Below are 21,832 nucleotides of genomic sequence, written 5' to 3' on the forward strand. Positions count from 1 at the left end.
TATAAAACATTTATTTGTAACATTTATATATATATATATATATATATATATTCAACGTCCTAGCAGCATTCATGAAAAGGATGATATCTTCTTTGAGTCTTTTCTGCAGATTACGGAGACGCTGCAAAGAAAAATATTTTTTTTTTCAGAATAATTACAATGTTTACATACTATACATAAAATATATATACTTGATACTACTACTAAAACAAAATACCTTGAATCTGTGGACTTGATTTCATGGCTGGATCCTGGTTCACCACTGTATCATTTCGAGTCAAGGATTTTAACAGCTCACTGAACTGCTTCCTGTGCTGTGGTGGAATGAGCACAGATAAACCTAGACCAAACCGATCAAGTTAAACCTCTTTTCCAACAGATACACAATTTGATAAATTCAATTAGCCTGGGAAAACGCAGACAAATTTCAGGCAAATTTAGTTTAACTCTGGAAGTTAGTCTGGCGAAGAGCCCATTCATGTTCATTTCCAATCTTTCCATATGGAGGCACCAATCACAAACGTTGAGGCGGACTTTACACAATGACAATCTTTTTATCCAATTGCGTCCAGAGACATTTAAACGACGTCCGTTGGTGAGGCCCCTTTGGAAATGAGCTGTCAATGAACCTTCCCCAGACCCTTCTCAGTCCTACAGTGGGGAGAACAAGTATTTGATACACTGCCGATTTTGCAGGTTTTCCCACTTAAAGCATGTAGAAGTCTGTCATTTTTACCATAGGTACTCCTCAAATGTTAGAGAAGGAATCTTAAACAAAAATGACATAAGTATTTGATCACCTACCAACCATTAAGAATTTTGGCTCACACAGACCTGTTAAGTTTTTCTTTAAGAAGCCCTCCTGTTCTCCACCCATTACCTGTATTAACTGCACCGGTTTGAACTCGCTACCTGTATAAAAGACACCTGTCCACACACTCAATCAAACAGACTCCAACCTCTCCACAATGGCCAAGACCAGAGAGCTGTGTAAGGACATCAGGGATAAAACTGTAGACCTGCACAAGGCTGGGATGGGCTACAGGACAATAGGCAAGCAGCTTGGTGAGAAGGAAACAACTGTTGGCACCATTATTAGACAATGGAAGAAGTTCAAGATGACGGTCAATCTCCCTCGGTCTGGGGCACCATGCAAGATCTCACCTCGTGGGGCATCAATGATCATGAGGAAGGTGAGGGATCAGCCCAGAACTACACGGCAGGACCTGGTCAATGACCTGAAGAAAGCTGGGACCACAGTCTCAAAGAAAACCATTAGTAACACACTACGCCGTCATGGATTAAAATCCTGCAGCGCACGCAAGGTCCCCCTGCTCAAGCCAGTGCATGTCCAGGCCCGTCTGAAGCTTGCCAATGACCATCTGGATGATCCAGAGGAGGAATGGGAGAAGGTCATGTGGTCTGATGAGACAAAAATAGAGCTTTTTGGTCTAAACTCCACTCGCCGTGTTTGGAGGAAGAAGGATGAGTACAACCCCAAGAACACCATCCCAACCGTGAAGCATGGAGGTGGAAACATCCTTCTTTGGGGATGCTTTTCTGCAAAGGGAACAGGACAACTGCACCGTATTGAGGGGAGGATGGATGAGGCCATGTATTGCGAGATCTTGGCCAACAACCTCCTTCCCTCAGTAAGAGCATTGAAGATGGGTCGTGGCTGGGTCTTCCAGCATGACAACGACCCGAAACACACAGCCAGGGCAACTGAGGAGTGGCTCCGTAAGAAGCATCTCAAGGTCCTGGAGTGGCCTAGCCAGTCTCCACACCTGAACCCAATAGAAAATCTTTGGAGGAGCTGAAGGCCTTATTGCCCAGCGACAGCTCCGAAGCCTGAAGGATCTGGAGAAGGTCTGTATGGAGGAGTGAGCCAGAATCCCTGCTGCAGTGTGTGCAAGCCTGGTCAAGAACTACAGGAAACGTATGATCTCTGTGATTGCAAACAAAGTTTTCTGTACCAAATACAGTAAGTTCTGCTGTATCACACACTTATGTCATGCAATAAAATGCAAATTAATTACTTAAAATCATACAATGTGATTTTCTGGATTTGTCACTTACAGTTGAAGAGTACCTATGATACGGCAGTGGCTCCATGAGTAAGACACCTAACCCCATCTGCTCCGGACGAGCTGGTTGGCGCCTTGCATGGCTGACACCGCCGTCGGTGCATGAATGTTAAAGCGTTATATAAATACAGTACATTTATTTACCATATGATAAAAATGACAGACTTCTACATGCTTTGTAAGTGGGAAAACCTGCAAAATCAGCAGTGTATCAAATACTTGTTCTCCCCACTGTAGGACTGAGAAGGGTCTGGTTTTAACCAGGGTAAAAGTAAATGGTTTTGATAAACAAAAGAAATTGACTAACGTTCTAGTAGAGTTATGTCCTCATCCCTCTCAGTCAATAGACTCACAACGGTCGACACCATCTGTTGGTAATTGTTTGACGTTTTATACGCCTGCAAGGCTAAAAACATCTGACAGGTTTTTTCAGCACCGATGGTCTGTTTTATGTCTGACAACAGAGAGGAGCACGACAGACCTTCTTTAATGGATGTTTGTGGATTCTGGTCTTCACTTCTTACATTCTCTGTAAATAATTCCACAAACTGAATCAGAAAAATGTTTGCATCAAGAGTGAGGAATAGGCATTTTTATTAAAAGCTAGTATAAATAAGCACCAATTTACCTCCAATGTTATCATCCCCTCCATCAAGTTTTACGGTTTCCAAGTGAGGATCACCTTGTTTCAGCTGCTCCTGGGGTGGACTTACAGGTGGAATCTCAGCTTTCGCTAGAAAAGTAACAAGAACAAAGGTTATTAACAATAATGGATAGGTGAAATAAGGCCCAAGTGTTTCCTGTAATGGCTATACTCTATTTACTAGTCGAATGTTACCTGTGTTCTGCCCAAGAGCCTCTTGCTCCTCCCTGGACAGTGAATGCTCTGGTTTATAGCCACAACCTTCACCTGTTAACTCCAAGCAACGCTCATCAAAATCTTTCTTATGGTGTGGTCTGATGAACTGATAAAGACCTTGATAAAAAGATAGTCTGTTAAGACTCAGAGGTAAAATTGCAAACTTAAAGTTGATTTCACCTATTGTTTCACCTTTAACACTTCAACAACCATAATGCACTAGGCATGTTGCCGGCTAAGGCCACTCCCACTATTCTGCTATGGTTACGCTTGACCAAAGTCAAATAGCACCTTGCTTTAGTAGGAAATACTTCTTAGAAAACTTTTAGTCATAATGGTGTCAACTTGTATTGTTCCCTCCCAGTTGTAAGAATTTAAAGAGTAAATGTTTAGCGGGAGTGAGTTACTTTCGGTTTCCAGTGAACGATCGAGAGCATTTTAGGCAGTGGCTAAAGGCTGCAAGAATCAAAGTACAGAGAGAACACATGGGAAAAAATATGGATATGATGAGATTCCGCACCTCTGAGCAATCCGTGTGTGTCCCGTATGAGCGGTTCAACCACATTCGCCAGAAAGTTACTCAGGTCATCGGTTGTCTTGTACAAGTGTAACGCCTCCATGATGATCCTGAAATTCTCATTACTCAGGCATCGTCTCAGCTCCATCATGAAAACATTGCCTGCTTTTTCAGTACAGGAATCCATTGTTTTCTGAAAAAGCAGAAGACAGAATACATCTTAGATAGATGTATAGATGGATGGATGGATGGATGGATAGATAAACATATTTACAGTACGTTCTGATTTTGTAAAAGAATGTGAATTTTTTATTTGAACATCTGTTAAAATAATCCAGTTTCTGTATAGTCATGTTATTGACAGCATATTTAGGTCTACATACACAAATGGAACTAAAAATCACACAGCTCACAAAACTTCAGTCAGGATGCCTTACCCGGTGTTGAACCACTTTAATTTTCCGTTTCCCACCCCTCGATTCACGACCCAGACGTTTGTCATGCTGGAGGGAAAGAGAAGACAAGCGACTCGCCTCCAGAAGGTCACAGACCAATGAGAGAAAAGAAAATTAGCCACATAGTTATGTTACAGCATGTGATAAATCTTACAGACTAGCACAATGAGCTAATCTTAAGAAAGTACAAAGATTTGAGTAACAGATAAAAAGGGATCAAAGGTGTCCCTGATCATGATTTATGGGGTAATGTTTTACATATCTCATATGTTATTCCAATTCCTCAGAGAAATGTGATGTCTTGTGCCTAGACAAGGGTTTCTCACAGTAAGCTATCATGAATTCAGAAGATCTGGAAAATGGGGCAAACTTCGCATGGAACTACTTTTTTTATACTTTTTTTGGACCATGGCGGTATACATCAACATCATTAGGAAAAGAAAAGAGCTGCTCTGACAATCTGCATTACATCTCATTAGATTTTAAACAGTAGAGAGAAAGTAACACTGGTTCGGAAAAAAGTGTTTGAAAGTGGACAAGCTCAAAAGTTTTAGACCTGTATTTAGCCTCATCCACTTGTGATCCGATCGACCAAAACGCACCAGCTGTAAACAGGGCCTAAGAAAATCTTTTGCAATGTAATTCTTGTCTTACCCTTTCTTCCCCAACCATGGTGTCTTCCCTTCCTTTGTTTTGTCTCTCATCTAGGACGTCCAGCAGGCTGACTGGTTTTTTTTTAATGTCCATCTCATATTGAATGAAAATTTGGGCATCCCCATCACTTCCAGACTGCTCTTCTGACTCTAAAACAACACAATTATTTTTGCTGACTTGTCAATTAGTTAAAAATGAATGCGTCAAAACAAATTATGAATGATCAAATCGGAGGGCTCTGTTTCCGTTAAATGATAGAATAAGCTCCAAGCATTATCTTATGTTAATGTTTCATTTGCTCAGCTGGGTTCAACAGTGTCCGAATGAGACCAAATTATAACTTATTGCTTAATTACTTGACTTTTATATTGATTAATGTATAAAAGTAATTAGGGAATCAATGGCAACATACATTTCCAAGACCTATTATGTCTTAATGAAAAACACATTCATCCAAGAAAAAAAGTTAAATAGAGGCGATCTCACCTATGTTTTTCCTTTTTAGGCTGGGGACGTGGGAGTCTACTGGTTTGGCCTTTCGAGATGTGTCACTGAGCCAGACACTCTTATGAGGACCGCCGGAGCCTCTGTTGAGCGGCCTGGTGTCTGCCTGTTTCTCACTGCTCTCTGCTTTTCCTTTCCTAACAGGAACTGGTCTCTGATAAACAAATCAACCAATAAATGTGCATGTCAGCTCCTATTAGTGTGAAAAGGGCCTTGCAGATTTTTAGGGTAGACGAACAAGAAATAAACATACTGTTTTCTGCGCCGTCCGAAAGAAATGAACCACATCACGGACCATGGTACCGAAGTTATCATAAATTTTAACATATGGCCTCACCCAAGAAGGAAGCTGATTACGGGCTTCGGTGCCACTGAACCTGGATTACAATTCCAGAAGATTAATATTGGAGTGCATGCTCTCCAGTCAAATTGGGAATTGCTGTTCTAGTAATTAGCGCTGACCTGTGATCACAGAGGAAGATGGCTCCGTAGTCTTCTCTGTGGCGGATCACTCTGCCAATGGCTTGATTCACAGCTCGATAGGCCTGCTGTCTGTACCACTCCTGCCCGGACAGATACTGAACAACAACACAGACCATAAGAACCTTTACATCATGATCTTAATCATCATTAAGATAATAAAAAAAAATAAAAAAAATAATACTAATAAGAATATTTATTTAATAAAATATTTGTAAAAACATTTGAAGATCATGGTATATTTTCTTTTGTTTTTTCAATGAATTATTAATACATAAAAATCACTATGTATTGGGGAGTTGTACCACAGATAATATCTATTAAAAGGTATTATCTGATAAGAGACTTCCTCTCTATTATAACATATTTGATAAAACAATTTCTTTTGAAAAAAGATTTTAGGATTTTGTGATATGGATTTTTTTTCTCTAAATTAATTTGCATTCACTGCACACACATTTTATTTGCAAACAAGGATAAAACAGAAACATAAAATGGTACATGGGTACAATATCTGCATTCCATTAAAAAACACAGTTGAGCATTTTGAAGAGCAGGTACCTTCACCCCACTAATGTTATTTTTGCACATCTCGTCCAGATACTGCATTTTAAGCACCACTCTGGGGTCCATCATCGGGGGGAAGGGAAGTCCAGTGACAACAACACCTCGACAGTACGTGTCAGCAAAATCCAACCCTTCGCTTGCCTTGGGGAAAGATGGAAAACAAGAAATGTGTTGATATTACTGGTGTCGGTTCATAAAAGTAATCTTATTGCATCAAATATTTATAGTCTCACCTTTCCTCTACATACAGCGAAGAAGCTTCCTCCGCTGGAGTTTGGGTCTTTCAGCTTGGCATAATAGCCATCAATCACCTGCAAGAGAATCCAATTTCAGAGCAGCACTGACTGAGAGCTTGTGCACATCAAGCTATGCTAGCATTTTGTTAGCATCTATATCAAATCATACTGAGTGGTTACCTCAGTAAAAGTGCCTTTACCCCTCGGTTCAACAAACATGGGCTTCACTTTCTCAATGCGACCTGCATGTCCACTAGCCTGAGAGAGTGAAGAGGATTGGTGCATAGTAAATGAAATGCTAAAGTTGGCAAAAGATGAACAAGGTACAGAAATTTTCAAAGAAACTTAAAAAAAATTTTTTTCATTAATTTAGCAATAAACCTAGCAAGAGTAAGAAACATGCTGTCTAACTTTTAAACAAATCATTCTTTTAGTTCTGTTCAAAAAATCATCAAGATTTTTTTTCTTCTCGGAATCAGTCTGAATCAAAATCACAACTCATCCCTTAAACTGATCATCTCCAATTTGAACTGGTCAGTCAGCGTCAGCAACATACTGTATATCTTTAACACGGTCAGACCGAACACACTTACCCTCCAGAACTCCAGAGTCTTATCCATCACCGGATATGAGGGGAAGAACACCAGCAGTCCATGAGGGACCAGCCGTGTCAGATTGACTGCAAACCCAATCATATGAATATCATCATGCTGATCATCAGATCATTCCTGATAAGAGTTTAAGATCAGCTGCTGTGCTAGTATAAAGATGTCTTACCAAGAGTGTTTCCCATAGACGACATGTTTTCAGGAAGAAACCTTCCAAAACAAAAGAGCAGTTTACAAGCCTCCTAATGGCTCACATTTAATCTTTCCCGAGTCATATAAACCGTGGCTCGCAAGACTGAGTGAGTAGGTTGTGGGGATGTGCAGTCAAATAAACAACAACAACAAATGTAATTTAGTTTTTCAGTTGCGAGACTTATTTTGAAAGACGTGCATAAAAGCTGATGACTCTTCTGTCAGTTTAAATAAAGCGTGTCTGAGAAAAACTTGTTGTCCTGCTTCAGTATCTGTTGTCAGGCTATGTCAGAGCCATTTTTCTGACTTGTTCTGAACCTCAGAAAAACTAACTTTCCTGTCCTGTCAGCCATTACACTGCACTCACAGGGTGCACTGCGGTGGCACACACTATATATCACTTGGTTATAAATAAAGCACAAAAAAAAAAAAAAAATGTAACGTCATAGTTATGTTGTCAATTAGTAAGCCACAAAATTACCCAAAAGTACCAGTAAATTCCGTAACTGGTACTTGTGTTAGCTGGGAAGGATTTGCATGCAGCTATGATGTTCATTCTATTAACCAGGAGCAGTTTCCATTTCATTAACAGTTTATGCTAGTATTGTTTATTTACTATGGTAACTGTTGTTTCTGTAACCCCAAAATGCCACTTTGTTTTTTACTTTGTGTCATTGTGTATATTGTTAAATGACTGTGGTGGCTCACACCATATTGTATTTAAGGGATGGTTCCCCCAAAAATGGACATTCTATCATTACTCACACTCATGTTGTTCTAAAGCCATAAGACTTTCGTTCATCTTCAGAACACAAATGAGATCTTTTTTGAGAGATTTATGTCCATCCATTGACAAGTCTAAACAACTTCCACTTTGACGCTTTAAAAAGTCCATAAAGATATCGTAAAGCTAATCCATACGAATTGAGTGGTTTAGTCCAAATTTTCTGAAGAGACTCAATAGCTTAATTTGATGAACAGATTGAATATTGGCTTTAATTCACATATAAACATTCATCACACATCAGATATGGTAAACAGAAGCTCGAGCATGTTCACTTGACGTGAGAACCAATGAGGTTCATTCTCATGTGTTAAGCAGCACGTCTGAGCTTCTACTAGAACCAATGAGGTTTGTTCTTGCACGTCAAGCAGGTTCAGTTGAGGTTCTGTTTATGTTCTGTTGATCAATGTTTATATGTGAATAAAAGACTAATTAAATCTGTCTCCTCAGAAAATTTGAACTTAAACACTTAATTCATATGGATTAGTTTTACAATCTCTTTATGAACGTTTTTCATTAAGATCATTTGTGTTCACTTCATTTGTGTTCCAAGAATGAACGAAAGCCTTCCAGGTTTGCAATGACATGAGGGTGAGTAATGACATAATTTAAAATGTGGGGTGAAATAACCCTTTAACAAAAACTATTTTAAACCTGCTATTAAACAGCCTTACCTTATAGGCTACTTTTTATTCATCAGTATTAGTCTTATCCTTAAAATTAATGTGCAGGTAAAGGAAAGTCTGATTGTATTTTTTTTATGTAAAATTCTTACAAAATTGGGGTCACGGGTTTAATGACCATGGGAGAATGTGGATCCCATGGCCAAAGCAGTAGAGAACCACTGATATAAACTTCTTCTATGGTACTTTTTGGACCTTGACAGCCTATGGTCAAATATATATTAAATTTCTCAGATCAAAATAATAGCACCTGGGTTTGAAATAGAAAGTGGGTGAATAATAAATGACAGTATAAAACAGAGGGTGTTGATGTGACTAAACAGTCCTTGATACACTACACTACTTGAAACACTCACCTCCTGTCAAAGGCCGTGCTCAACTTCACGCCGTCCGGACCTTTTTCAATGATACTGACGAAAATCTGATCAGGCTGGATGACATGAGGATTCTCCAAGGATACAGGGAAAGGACTGCAGAAAATCAGCAGAGAATTAGTATCCTACCAGCATCAACTCATAAACCTCGGCAGGGACAGCTAGAGGAGAAGAGCACGAACATTTTCATTTCACAGGTGAAGGATGAGAGCGGCGAGAGAGTTCCACTGGTCAGAATGATGCTGCGTACTCCCTGTCCGAGCAGCTCCTGCATGCTGAACCCCGGAGAAAAGCACCAGTAACTCAGCACATTCCCTATAAAATATACACACACCATTTCAATCTTTCCTAGCTTTGGCATACAATGTTGATGAGCAATATCACTTTTTTTCAGGATTTCACTGTGGAAGTGGTTTTCATGTGCACCAAGGTAAACAAAACATATAATAGTGAAGCAATAATACACATTTTGGCCTGGGTTTGCAGACAGGGCTCAGATTAAGCCATGATTAGGCCAAGACATTTAAGTGGCATTCATAAACGCGCCATAAAAAAAACTAAAAAAAAAACTAATTGGACAAGTCAAGTCAAGTATATTTGTATAGCGCTTTTCACAATACAGATTGTATCAAAACAGCTTCACAGTATTACATCTAAATAACACAACAAGGTTTGTTTCTAGTGGAAAAACGTCCACGTTTGGTAAGGCTGATCAATAGTATTATTGATTGCTTAAATTAAATATTTAATATATTATAATTAAATATAATTAAATATAATATGGTGTGCATTTTGAGACAAAACAACAGCACTCATAAGTTGCTTTCAGTTAAAACAGCTCAAACATGCATTATAGTCTGGGATTAGGCTTAAGCCTTGACTGTGAAACCAGGGGAATACATTTCAGATTCTCCATGACTGAAAAATGACATAAAAACACCCAGAATGTGTGCTCCAGTCAATAGCAATGAATAGCAAAACACATGAGGTGTAGCAAAGTGTTGAATAAGAGTCTCAAACCTTGTTTCTTTGTAGAAGAGGAAGCCCATAAATCAGTCTGCTGTTTCGTCGTGAAGTTGTTGGTGAATGGATGAATGTGGACCTGATCTCAGACACAAATTTGTAATTCAGAAGCAAGTGGGGCGGGGTGGATGAAAGACGAGTATTAAAGGAACTATCGTCTGACATACACTAGTTTAGGGTCAGTAAGAGTTTTTCATTTGAAAAAAGTCTTTTGTTCAACAAGGCTGCATTTATTTGATCAAAAAACACAGTAGAACAGCAAATTTCAATGTATTTATTTTAAACAGACATTAATCCAGTAATTATTCCTGTGATCAAAGCTGAATTTTCAGCATCATTACTCCAGTCTTCAGTGTCACATGATCCTTCTGAAATCATTCTAATATGATGATTTATAATCAATGTTTAAAACAGTTATTATAATAATATGTGGATGGAAATCCATTTTCAGGATTCTTTGATTTTGATTGCATTTATTTGAATAAAAAATATTTTGTAACATTATAAATGTCTTTACATCTTAAAATGTACCCTTTTAATTAATTTCCTTTTTATTATAAAATTTGCAACATCACATTATCACTTACTCCAACTAAAACCTGATGTCTGCAGATATTTAACAATGAAAACTCCATGAATGTGAAAATCAGTCGGAGCAAACCTTAAATTCCTTCATGCCGTTTCCCATCTGTGATGTCTTGCTGTCCTCTGTAGCTTTAGCCCCAAACACCAACTAATTCAGGACAAACACAATAAACATACGGAACATTGTCAGCTTATCTTTTTAACACGGTCTACACTTCTTACCTGGATAATATCTGCTACTTTCTGTAGTCCGCTGGTGTTCAGAAAGACACCAGGCCCTGCAAAAAAACAAAACAAAAAAAAAACATAAATGGGTCAATGTTGAACCGATAAACAGAAAGTGATATTATATTGGAGGATCAGTTGAGTAATACTCACTCCCTGCTAAATATCCTGTAATCTGCTCCATGGCTTCCACTATAGCCGTTTTATTCTCAAAGTTTACATTAGCCGTTTGAAAAAGGTCATATATGAAGCTTCAAAAGAGGAAGAGACAGAAAATGACCAGTTCAGTTTAGCTGTTGTGCATCTAAAATTGGTGATTTTATAGTCAATATAATCAAGGTCACTAATACTCATTGCCAGCACTAAACTGAATCAGATCGCAGGTTCAGTGAGGCTCCACTCACCTGGCAGGTTTGGTGATTCCTTGATTATTTGCTGGCATTTCAAAACCGTTAATGGAAGATCCCAGATCCATCAAAATTTCTGTAAGATTATTAAGTTCTCAGCAAAAATGATTTTCATTACTGAAAAAAGTATTCCAAATAACTACATAAATTCAATTTTGTAATCAAATATATACATTTCCATTTTTGAAGTGTAAGTTAACCTACGTTTTATTTTTGCAATTGTGGTGATATCCAGTTTTAATCCTGTGAAATAACAAAGGATAAAAATAATGGAGTTATTTATTGGATATATATATATATATATATATATATATATATATATATACACACACACACAAATATATAAACCACTTATTTATATAATGTTTAAAATATACATTTTAAATAGAAATATCGACGGGTTTTTTCCAAACTAACCAGAATTCAGTGATTCCACATTAAAATCTGTTTTGCTAATGTCTGAGGCATGTTCCTGAAGCAGACGATCCACGGCTTCAATGGCAGAAATCAGGTCGTGAGGGGAGAGGTCAAAAGAGGTGGACTCTTCACACATCTTCTCCTAAAAATGTACACAAACAGTAGATAGAATATAAAACAAACAAAAATATAGAACGGCTATGATATCTCAAACAACAATCAAAACACTTACAATATTATGAGCCTCGTCAAAAATAACCACAGCTCCTTTCAGCTCTATGTTGTGTGCTCTTCGACTCTGTGAAATTAACAGAAATCATAAATGTGAATAAAATAAAAAACTTTTATCCTCAAACTATACATATCAAATCAAAAATAATAATAATTAAAATATAAACTAAATGTACAATGTCATTAAAATGTCAGTAAATAAATTATTTAAATAAATAATTTCATTAAACAAGGACACATTAAGTTGATAAAAAGTGACAGTATTTCTTTTTAATGTTACATATTTTCTACTTCAAATTAATGCTGTTCTTTTGAACTTTCTATTTCATCAAATAAATGTATTACACTTTACACAAAAATATTAAGCAGCACAACTGTTTTCAACACTGACAATAATCATACATGTTTCTTGATCATCATATTAGAGTGATTTCAGAAGGATCATGTGACACTGAAGACTGGAGTAATGATGCTGAAAATTCAGCTTTGATCACAAGATTCATATTTTGAAATGTATTAAAATATTTCATTTAAAATGTCTCACCTTTGGGTCAAGCAGGTAGTTGTAAGGCATGAAGATGACATCAGCGTGTTGTTTGAGTGAGCGTGACAGGTAGTATGGACAAACTCTGTGGGAATAAACAGTCTGAGCAATGTCACTATTTACAAACACTCCAATTGGAATTAATTCAGATGCAGCACCAGCAGTTCGAAGAACACCACTATTTCTTTCAGTGCTTCAGTAAGGCAATGATAGTGTCTCACCTTTGCTTTTTGCATGTTTTCACAAGATCCTCCACATCCATGATAGTATTCATGATTTCTGTGCTTTTCTCTAAATAAAGACCCAAACCCAAAAACATAGTCAGCTATTTCTCGTAGAGTCGTACATTAACAACTAAAACCATTATAATTGAAAAAATTGTATCTAATACAATCACAAATCTCTATTGACAGGCCACCAATGTTAGTCTCATACCGTCAACATTGTTGTAGAAGACACAGGAGCGGGACGACACTTTTGCTCTGCACATGTGGACCTTGAAATAAGGCATAATGCCTTCATTAATTTGGTGTTGAGATACAGCCTCTGGTATTTTAACTGTCTGTCGTCACACATACTCACAGTGAGATACTGATCAGCATACCTTAATGTGGTTACTCTCTTGACGCATCACTTCCTGGTTTATGCAGAGCTGTTCTCTAGATCCCAAAACACAAATATTTGGCCTATAATAAAGAACAGTACCATCTGTTAATAATATTTGTAAATAAATTAATACTTTTAATCAGCAAAGATGAATTAAAATGCTCAAAAATGACAGTCAAGACATTTTTTTTTTCTTCATTTCAAATGAATGCTGTTCTTTTTTCTATTGATAAAATAATCCTGGAGAAAAAAAATTTCAACAAATATTAACATTATGATAATAAAACGAAATGTTTCATGAGCACCAAATCAGCATATTTGTTTGTGGTCAATTGTTTTTACACACACACACAAAAAGGACACTTACAAACATAATAATCTATGAATGCATATAACATAATAATTATTTATAATAATCAGTTATAATTTTTATGATAACCAGACAGTTGACGGCACCCATTGACTTTCCTCTACTATGGAAGTCAATAGATGTCTTCAACTGTTTGGTTACCAACATTCTTCAAAATATCTTCATTTGTGTTCAGCAGAGGAAAGAAACTTGTACAGGTTTGGAACAACTTGAGGGTGAGTAAATAATTACAGAATTTTCATCTTTCTGTGAACTACCCCTTTAAACATGTGATGTTAACTCAGATAGCTGACCTGTAGGATGTGTTCTTGAGCTCATTTATGACCTGTGCTAGCTGGGAATGGGTCCTGGAAGCATATATGATCTTAGGGATGTCCGTGTCATAAGCTAAAGTAAAAAAAAAACAAAGACAAGACAAAACTCATGATAATGAAACTTGGTTCTTGAAATATAATTCCTATGGTTGTCCGTAATGTCAACTGTCACTATGATTTGGTTTATAATTTCGACAACAATGTAACTTTTGAAAACACAAGCAATGTTTATAAATGTTAATGAAAATAAATCATATCAATTTTGAATCAATAAATGAAGGACAGTACTTGGAGTGTCTTTGTTGGTGACTGCTGTTCCCCTCGATGACATTGGTCTGTCAGGGAACAGCTCCGCACCGCCCATTCTCTCGGCTATCTTGCGGTCAGAGATTGTGTCTTTGAAGTTCTCTCTCCAGCCCAGCGCTGAACACAGCAGACAGAGTGTTTTACCAGTACCAGTGGGACTTTCAAGAACACCATTGACTTTCTGGAAAAGAACAAGTGCATGTCATTCTTATTAATAGAAGAATAATAGAGCATGTGTGACCTTACAGGAAGACTTTCAAATATTTATTGCATTAGATTAAAGCACTACAGCCTTCATATTATACACTAATCAAAGGGTAAGTAAAACAAAATCTCATTCTACCTTTGATAGAATGTCATTCTGCCATTGCATTTTACCTCTGATGGAAAAAGTGATTTAACTTTTTGGAAACAACAAAAAGTGGCAGACTTTTGTCTTTTTTGGCTATAACCTTAGTAGTAAAAGTAGTTTTTTTAAATTTTGAGGGTGAATCTTTTAAAGTTTTTGAGCGTATTTATTTTAAATTAAATTAAATTCCAATGTATTTGTATAGTGCTTTTCACAATACATATCATTTCAAAGCAGCTTTGCAGAAAATGCATGCAATTCAGTTATCAGTTATGCATTTCAGAAATGTACATATACACATTTACAGTTACCTAATAATGTATTAATTTAAGGCAGAACATTTAACCGGTGTTGAGTATAAATAAATGTTGCTTGCAGTGCAGTGCATGCAGGGTTGCACACAGTGTGGTGACTGAGATTCTTACATTCTGCAGGCACTCGATTACTTTTCTCATGTAGTCCTCCTGACACGTGTATGGAGTGAAGGGAAAGTCCACAGTGACTCCTCTTAGCTTAATAAGAGGCATTATCAACCAAAAGACACTGATCGCTCACATGTAAAGAGCAGCACCAAAACACTCTTAAAGGTGCTCTAAGTGACGTCACTTCTTGTTTACGTTCGAAGTATTGTCAAAAAAAAACAGAGGCTAGCTAGACCCTCCCTCCTCCTCCTCCTCATCCGCTCACAAACCCCACCCCCAAATCCTTCTTGCTTCTGGAACAATTTGTTATTATGTTTCAAAGGGCCTGTTAGCCCAGTTAGTTGTTTCTTTGGGCCACAGACTGCGTCTTTTAACAGTGTGTTCCGGGGACAGGTAAGTTAGCTAGTGGATAGTGAGGAGATGTTTGCTGCATGTGACAATACATGTTTTAAAAAACGCTTAGAGCAACTTTAAGCAAAACAAAAATAAAAAAATAAATTTATACTTTAAAAAATATACTTTAATGAACTTTAAATTGTCATCAGAAACTAATTCTACTGAAACGAATGTAAACAAAATAATCTGGCCGTGGTCTGTGAGACGCGACATGAAAAGAAGAAAAGAGTCAAATAATGATACAAACTTTCACAAATAATGCGTAAAGCCTTTACATCTGAAAACATTACCTGTGACAAATATGGCGCTGTCCAACTGGATAGGCAGGTAAAACTTTCTGCGTCCGGGGAGGAAACAATTCAAAAGGTAAATAAAAATCTCCACCATTTCGAGCAGCACTGAAGTCGTTCGAACCGTATAGATGAACACTCTCCCCGCTGTATATTCCAGACGTTTTCGTTGAGTTTTCGCTGAGAAATGAGCCCAAATCCACCAGCCGCTATTAGAAATGTTGGCCGCCATTGACTCGCTCAAAGTAAATGAGTGCGGCCATGTTTGTTTATATTACAATGTCTCACGTGATTTGTCCGATTTACTGACAATCTTAAAAAAATAAGCAGCACAACTATTTTCGCTTAGATCAGAGTAAAAAAAAAATACATTTGACTATATATTCACATACAAAACATGTGTGAAAAAAACATTTTACTTTCTAATAATAGCAGTTTCTCACCCATTGGAAATCACTGTTTTATAATTTATGTATTTATATAGTGTTAAATGTCAAGTTCACAGGTCAGCACCAAAGGACAATTTTTAGTAGGCTAAAAAAAAGTGAAAAAGAGCACCAATGTACAAATATATGTTTATCTTTGTGTCAATATTCATACTTGAAACACACCAGATACCAAACCTTTGTGTACAGAATATCACACATAAAGTAATCTGTCTTTATTTCTTACAGTCTCTGTCTCCACGTGATGGAGATATCACGATATCCAGAGGAGGATAGACATGTAAGTTCTTACTTTTTAGCATGTTGCTCATTTATTTTTGTTCATTGTTTACAGCGAGTTCCTCTTCACTGGAGCGGTGAGATTTGGAGAGCCATGGCTGGTATGTGCTCCACTTTATAAAGACTTCATCAGACTGTACCGCTCTGCTCTGGACACAGGAACAAACCCTTGCCACATACACACTGACTGAGAGGCGCAGACACAACACAACACGCCTCTGATGAAGTTCAAGTTCATGGAAATATGTTCAGCTGTCCATTCATATCACCTTTCACCTCACAATCCAAAGAAATGAGAAATAATATTTGGGCTGTTTATGATATATTCATTGTATGTAGTTATTAGAGCCTCACACGTGTTTGTCTTTTCCAGGTGTTTGTAGCAGGTGACCCCTACAGGTAAGTGCACTGCAAGTATAATGGACAAGCCTGATGAACACCGTGATGTTAAGCCAGTGATCCAGGGTCTGCAGAAGTTGAACCAGGAGGCAGTGTCTATTGTCTGTGTCGTGTCTGTTCAGACATGGGTATTTTTAGTTCAATGATATATTGTCAATAAGAGAATGTATTGTTTGTGTTTAATAGTATTCTTGTAGTCTCTCATCCTCCTAGCATAGAGTCCAATGAGTGTAATGCTCCAGTTATTCTAAAAATGAGATGTACATCCCACATGTTCGTGGCAAAGAACGTTTCAAAATGTAACCTAATTATTTATATTGTCCTGGCTGAAGCCATTAGGGGGACAGATAACGGGGAGTCAGTCTCATACTTATTCAGTCGTGTCCTTTTGTAGTTCCCCTGTATGTTCCAGGTACAGGTGTAACATTGTCGGCAGGGTGTGGCCGTATGATGAACAACAGACAACTCTCCTGCCTGCCTGATGAACACAGCGATGTGAACAACAGAAGAAGCAAGTTGACGAAAGCGTTTATGGCAAGTATTCAAGAACCACATGTATTTGATGAATGAGGTTCTTGTTGTTGTGCCCATATTTCAGGACTTGAAGAAGACTTCAAGAGTCTTCTACTTTCAGTTTTGGCCTGACTACGCCTGCTCAGCAACGTGCACGACTGCTTCAACAAAAGCATCCACAGCAGTCGCAGGAAATGGCATTGACGTCGATAAATGGGACTATTTCGCCAGGGACTGCTATCATCTGGGAATTTTTTTCTGTCTAGGGCAAAAACCTCTATATGAATGAATATGTTTGTGCAGTGCAACACAACACAATGGCCACACACCAGGGTGTGGACACTTCCATGCTCCGTAGCGCCATCTGGATCTAGATCCAGTGCAAGTTCGGGATTCGACGAAAGCGTTTTTGGCAAGTACCAATACCCAAATGTCTCCTGCTATGGCACATCAATAGAAAATCAGTTTAAAGGCTGACGTTCGAGGTTGTGGCATGTCACGATGCACATCTGTGGCCTGGCCTGTGGTAGTTTCTGGGATGGAGGTAGTCTACAGGAATAACATCGATGATGTTGAGAGATATCTCAATTCTACATGCAAATGCAGAAGCGACTGGTGCAGGCACTGACGAACACAGCGACGTGAAGCCCGTGATCCAGTGGCTGAAGCGGGTCGAACCAGAAGCGGGTCCTGGCTGAAGCTATCAGGCGGTCACACAACGGGGAGTCGGTCTCATACTACTCTCCTGCCAGGCTTTTCTGCCTTGCAACAGATGAAGCAAGTTGACGAAAGCTTTTATGGCAAGTACCAAGACTTAAAGTTTTTATTTGATTTATTTATGGTTTAACTTCATTTTTTTCTTTTATTAGGAGGCACAGGGGGTAAAATTAAAATGATGCTATCTAAAATCTTATTGTGATGAGAGATGTTTTCTTTTTGACCACAGGAGTTGTTGCAACCAAGGCCTTTGGGAAGGAGTAAGAGGAGGTACCAGGAGGATGGGTTCGATTTGGAACCATCTGTGCTCCACTCTGTGTTCGATGGTACTCCAGTTGCCCAGACCCACAGAAGAAAGATGAGGCGCACAAGTCCAGATGAAGATGAGCAGCGAAGACGAGCACGCGGACGTCTCCCAGTACGGAAGCGCAACCAGGTATGGCACCTTAATCTTTAAGATTGAAGTGAAGTGCACTTTAAATTATACCGGTACTTTGACTTCTTTCATGCTTTTAAGACATTTAAAAATCTTTGCTTAACAGCTTGGGGACGAAAGTGACGACTGTGTTCCCTCTCAACCGTGCATTATCTGCCAAAAGTGAGGATGAAGATGAGCAGCTTGGGAGCACACGGACGTCTCCCAGGGTGGAGGCATAGACTGCAGCACTTGGACAGACTTCTGCCAGGTGTGACATGCACTTCAGACATGCACTTCAGGTTTTTTTTTTGAGTTGTTTGTAATAATTGCCATTTTGTGTTATGCACCATTTATGTATTTGTGTGGTTGCTACATTGGTTCCTGTCATCTTGCCAATTTTAGGGAGAGGCCATTCTAACCCCAAGGAGGAGATCAGGGAGATGTTCTGGCCTTCTGGATACAGGCAGCCCAGGCCCTGCGGAGAGAGAGACAGCGCAGCCACGCAGATTTTTATGTTAATCTTAAAAGATAAGCCGGCCTTTAAACTGATTTCCTATTGATGTGCTACAGCAAAAGACATTTCAGCTACAATAGATCACATTGTCTTTTGCTGTAGCACATCAATAGGAAATCAGTTTAAAGGCCGGCTTATCTTCATGTCTGATGCAAAAACTGTATTCTATATCGTGCAGGTGAAGGGTAAGGAGAGATTTGAAATGCTGAAGAAGATAAACGACAAGTGAACATATTTTCTTCTGAGATCGTGACGTCACCGTGCGCCCACTGAAATCATGAAACTTATATCGTTCTTTTCAGTTCGTCAAGACGGTTCCAACGAGCTCGGTCTGTTGAGTTTTGTTTCCGTTGAGTTTTCGCTGAGATATTTGCGTTGTGATTATAGTTCTTTAGTGCTACGAGCGCAGCCATGTAAGTTTTTGTTGCAAAGCACTCTGGGATATGACGTCTTTGCTTCTACCACGCTATTGTTAATGTGGACAAAAAAATGTCACTTCCCATAATGCATTGCAACAAAAACAAACATGTTGGCGCCGCGCTAACACGATCATTCACTACATCCTATCTGTATGTCACTCATTCTAACTTATGCACAATGCATTTAACCATCGCTTTTGAAGCTCTGCCGGATGTCGGATCTGCAGGATCAGAATACACTACAAGGGCAACGGAAAACCAGGTAAGTGCACTGCAAGTACAATGGACTGGACAAGGCTGCCGTCTGATGAACACCGTGACGTTAAGCCAGTGATCCAGGGGCTAAAGAGAGTTGAACCAGGAGGCAGTGCCTATTGTCTGTGTCGTGTCTGTTCAGACATGGGTATTTTTAGTTCAATGATATATTGTCAATAAGAGAATGTATTGTTTGTGTTTAATAGTATTCTTGTAGTCTCTCATCCTCCTAGCATAGAGTCCAATGAGTGTAATGCTCCAGTTATTCTAAAGACGAAATGTACATCCCACATGTACGTGGCAAAGAATGTTTCAAAATCCTAAAAGGGTAACCTAATTATTTCTATGGTTCTGGCTGAAGCGATTAGGCAGTCACATTACGTGGAGTCAGTCTCATACTTATTCAGTCGTGTCCTTTTGTAGTTCCCCTGTATGTTCCAGGTACAGGTGTAACATTGTCGGCAGGGTGTGGCCGTATGATGGACAACAGACAACTCTCCTGCCTGCCTGATGAACACAGCGATGTGAACAACAGAAGAAGCAAGTTGACGAAAGCGTTTATGGCAAGTATTCAAGAACCACATGTATTTGATGAATGAGGTTCTTGTTGTTGTGCCCATATTTCAGGACTTGAAGAAGACTTCAAGAGTCTTCTACTTTCAGTTTTGGCCTGACTACGCCTGCTCAGCAACGTGCACGACTGCTTCAACAAAAGCATCCACAGCAGTCGCAGGAAATGGCATTGACGTCGATAAATGGGACTATTTCGCCAGGGACTGCTATCATCTGGGAATCCATCCCCACAATTTGACGAACAACAAAATGGCCACACAGCACGGTATCAAACTCTACTGTTCAATTATTATCGCATTATGGTCTGGGACTTTTGTCAAGTGGAGGAGTCTGTTCTCCCAATATTTCTAAACTCTAGTATACCACAGTCAATGTGATTACAGTGTATTTTTATTTTCTTTCTGTCTATTGCAAAAACCTCTATACAAATGAATATGTTTGTGCAGTGCAACACAACACAATGGCCACACACCAGGGTGTGGACACTTCCATGCTCCGTAAAGCCATCTGGAACTAGATCCAATGCAAGTTCGGGATTCGGTCAGGCGTTTAAGGCAAGTACGAAAACCCCCATGTGTTCGGTGGATGAGGTTTTTGTATTTGCTGACTACTCAGTGCAGTCGTGACATTCAGGTCAGAGTCACAGCCCAGAGAGAAGTGCATATAATATGTGTATATATGATCTGAAGCTTGTGAAGATGCTTGTAAAAATGCAATAGTTTTTGTACAGGCATTTTAGACAGCACAGTCTTCAAGTAAATTTATGTTGATTCAGACTGAGCTTCCATCAAGATCATCTAGCCCTACAATCAGCAAAGTGTCAGTGAGCAGCTCCATCACAGATATTTTCTGTTAAAGACATGTGAGCAGTTACTCTAACGGTGTAATACTCTAATATATTCCTTTATTTATTAAACCGAATTTGCAGGTGAGTTCAACAATGCTGTTTTTTTGTTTGTTTTTTTTCCCCTCAGATTCCATGGTTCCGGCAGAGAGAAGCTGCTGGGAGACTGTGTCATAATCTGCGTGCCCTTTTTGGAGGAGGCCCGTCAAGAGTCACAGGGCAAGACTGAACCAGCAACTGCACATGTTGCAAATGTCCGCTTGTTATTTTGCATTTTAATGTTGCCCTGTGTTCTAGATACAACAATCCAGCAGTGACGCCCGGATGGCCTTTGAGATGGCTGCTGAGAAAAGAGCAGATTGCTGAACACGGTAAGCAATCTGAAGTCTAATGAACAAGATGGTTATTTGTAATGTTGCTACTCAAAGCAGTCATTCATTGATCTTGTAGACATGAGTCTGCTGCGTCCACGAGCCGAGAGCAGAGGATGGATGAACAAGGTTGTCCCTGCGAATTCCATCATCCGCCCCACCAAGCTACTGTGACATTAGACGTGATTGCAGCCTAGATCAACCTCTCACACCTCTGTTGGATGACTATGATGGAGGAGACAGTCCCATTTTCATGAACGCACCCCAATTCCAGTTCCCCCACTCCCCACTTATTCTGAGGTGAGTGTAAAGTATATTCGCCTAAGGTGCGGTCACATTTACCTTTGCCTAGTGAAATTTCAATAAGAATTTGCACGTTTGGGAGTTTGACATGAGGGTGGAAAAGTTTTCCAACGCAGATTTTGCTCATGGTTAAGTTGGTTACGTGGCAACGTGGTGCTGACCAACCATAGAAATTTTACCAAAATAGCACTAATGTGATTGCACCTTTAGTGTATACAATGTGAATACCAGTCGCTATTGAATATCAACATAAACTGATCTAATTTCAGCAGCTCTAGAACTGAACTGATGCCCAT

The 21,832-nt window shown here is 38.9% G+C and overlaps 2 protein-coding genes across 33 annotated transcripts in view; one reads left to right on the forward strand and one right to left on the reverse strand.

The window, feature by feature from the left end:
* On the reverse strand, window positions 1–16,148 carry LOC309491366 (regulator of telomere elongation helicase 1-like). 8 transcript variants are annotated; one of them, XM_082190391.1, is made up of 34 exons: window positions 15,486–16,148; window positions 14,803–14,841; window positions 14,011–14,209; window positions 13,702–13,795; window positions 13,037–13,118; window positions 12,868–12,928; window positions 12,654–12,723; window positions 12,433–12,517; window positions 11,890–11,955; window positions 11,658–11,799; window positions 11,445–11,483; window positions 11,238–11,316; window positions 10,987–11,084; window positions 10,831–10,886; window positions 10,685–10,756; window positions 10,021–10,102; window positions 9,183–9,315; window positions 8,983–9,096; window positions 7,137–7,177; window positions 6,953–7,038; window positions 6,540–6,617; window positions 6,357–6,434; window positions 6,118–6,264; window positions 5,539–5,654; window positions 5,330–5,453; window positions 5,059–5,230; window positions 4,573–4,721; window positions 3,901–3,996; window positions 3,467–3,656; window positions 2,926–3,063; window positions 2,716–2,820; window positions 2,395–2,616; window positions 218–340; window positions 1–121 (listed from the first exon to the last, which is right to left on the reverse strand). In XM_082190391.1, exons 2-34 carry the CDS (start codon window positions 14,830–14,832, stop codon window positions 111–113), a joined length of 3,378 nt encoding a protein of 1,125 aa, XP_082046517.1. In that variant the 5' UTR covers window positions 14,833–14,841; window positions 15,486–16,148; the 3' UTR covers window positions 1–110. The 8 variants fall into 8 exon arrangements, 6 of the variants coding, with proteins under 6 accessions (XP_082046517.1, XP_082046516.1, XP_082046514.1 ...); XM_082190390.1 differs by having other exon boundaries at window positions 14,803–14,889; XR_014203062.1 differs by lacking the exon at window positions 15,486–16,148 and having other exon boundaries at window positions 103–121; window positions 218–314; window positions 2,395–2,455; window positions 2,569–2,616; window positions 14,803–15,056.
* LOC309491367 (uncharacterized protein) overlaps window positions 14,162–21,832 on the forward strand; it is a 14,891-nt gene continuing 7,220 nt past the window's right edge. For 15 of the 25 annotated variants that reach the window (XR_014203067.1, XR_014203068.1, XR_014203069.1 and 12 more), the window contains exons 1-10: window positions 15,069–15,192; window positions 16,266–16,311; window positions 16,584–17,922; window positions 18,069–18,275; window positions 18,382–18,525; window positions 18,660–20,283; window positions 20,465–20,572; window positions 20,794–20,880; window positions 20,993–21,233; window positions 21,313–21,533. Coding sequence is in view for 1 of the 25 variants with exons in the window: in XM_082190393.1 (XP_082046519.1) it covers window positions 21,487–21,533 (47 nt within the window). In the remaining 24 variants the exon portion in view is untranslated. Of the gene's footprint in view, window positions 14,346–15,064; window positions 15,193–16,159; window positions 16,212–16,265; window positions 16,312–16,583; window positions 17,923–18,068; window positions 18,276–18,381; window positions 18,526–18,659; window positions 20,284–20,464; window positions 20,652–20,793; window positions 20,881–20,992; window positions 21,234–21,312; window positions 21,534–21,832 lie in introns of those variants that run through there. The other 10 variants (XR_014203081.1, XR_014203084.1, XR_014203085.1 and 7 more) reach the window with 10 other exon arrangements.

Source organism: Leuciscus leuciscus, assembly GCF_965113295.1.
Source record: "Leuciscus leuciscus genome assembly, contig: HAP1_SCAFFOLD_153, whole genome shotgun sequence".
NCBI classification, from domain to species: Eukaryota; Metazoa; Chordata; class Actinopteri; order Cypriniformes; family Leuciscidae; genus Leuciscus; species Leuciscus leuciscus.

Excerpts from the sequence above, each read along its gene's own strand:
- LOC309491366 (XM_082190387.1), bottom strand. The coding sequence starts at position 14,904 with ATGCCTCTTATTAAGCTAAGAGGAGTCACTGTGGACTTTCCCTTCACT. Across the intron at positions 13,119-13,701 it reads CTCAAGAACACATCCTACAG|GCCAAATATTTGTGTTTTGG; the intron begins GTCAGCTATCTG and ends TCTTTATTATAG. Across the intron at positions 341-2,394 it reads GGACATAACTCTACTAGAAC|GTTTATCTGTGCTCATTCCA; the intron begins GTTAGTCAATTT and ends GGTTTGGTCTAG.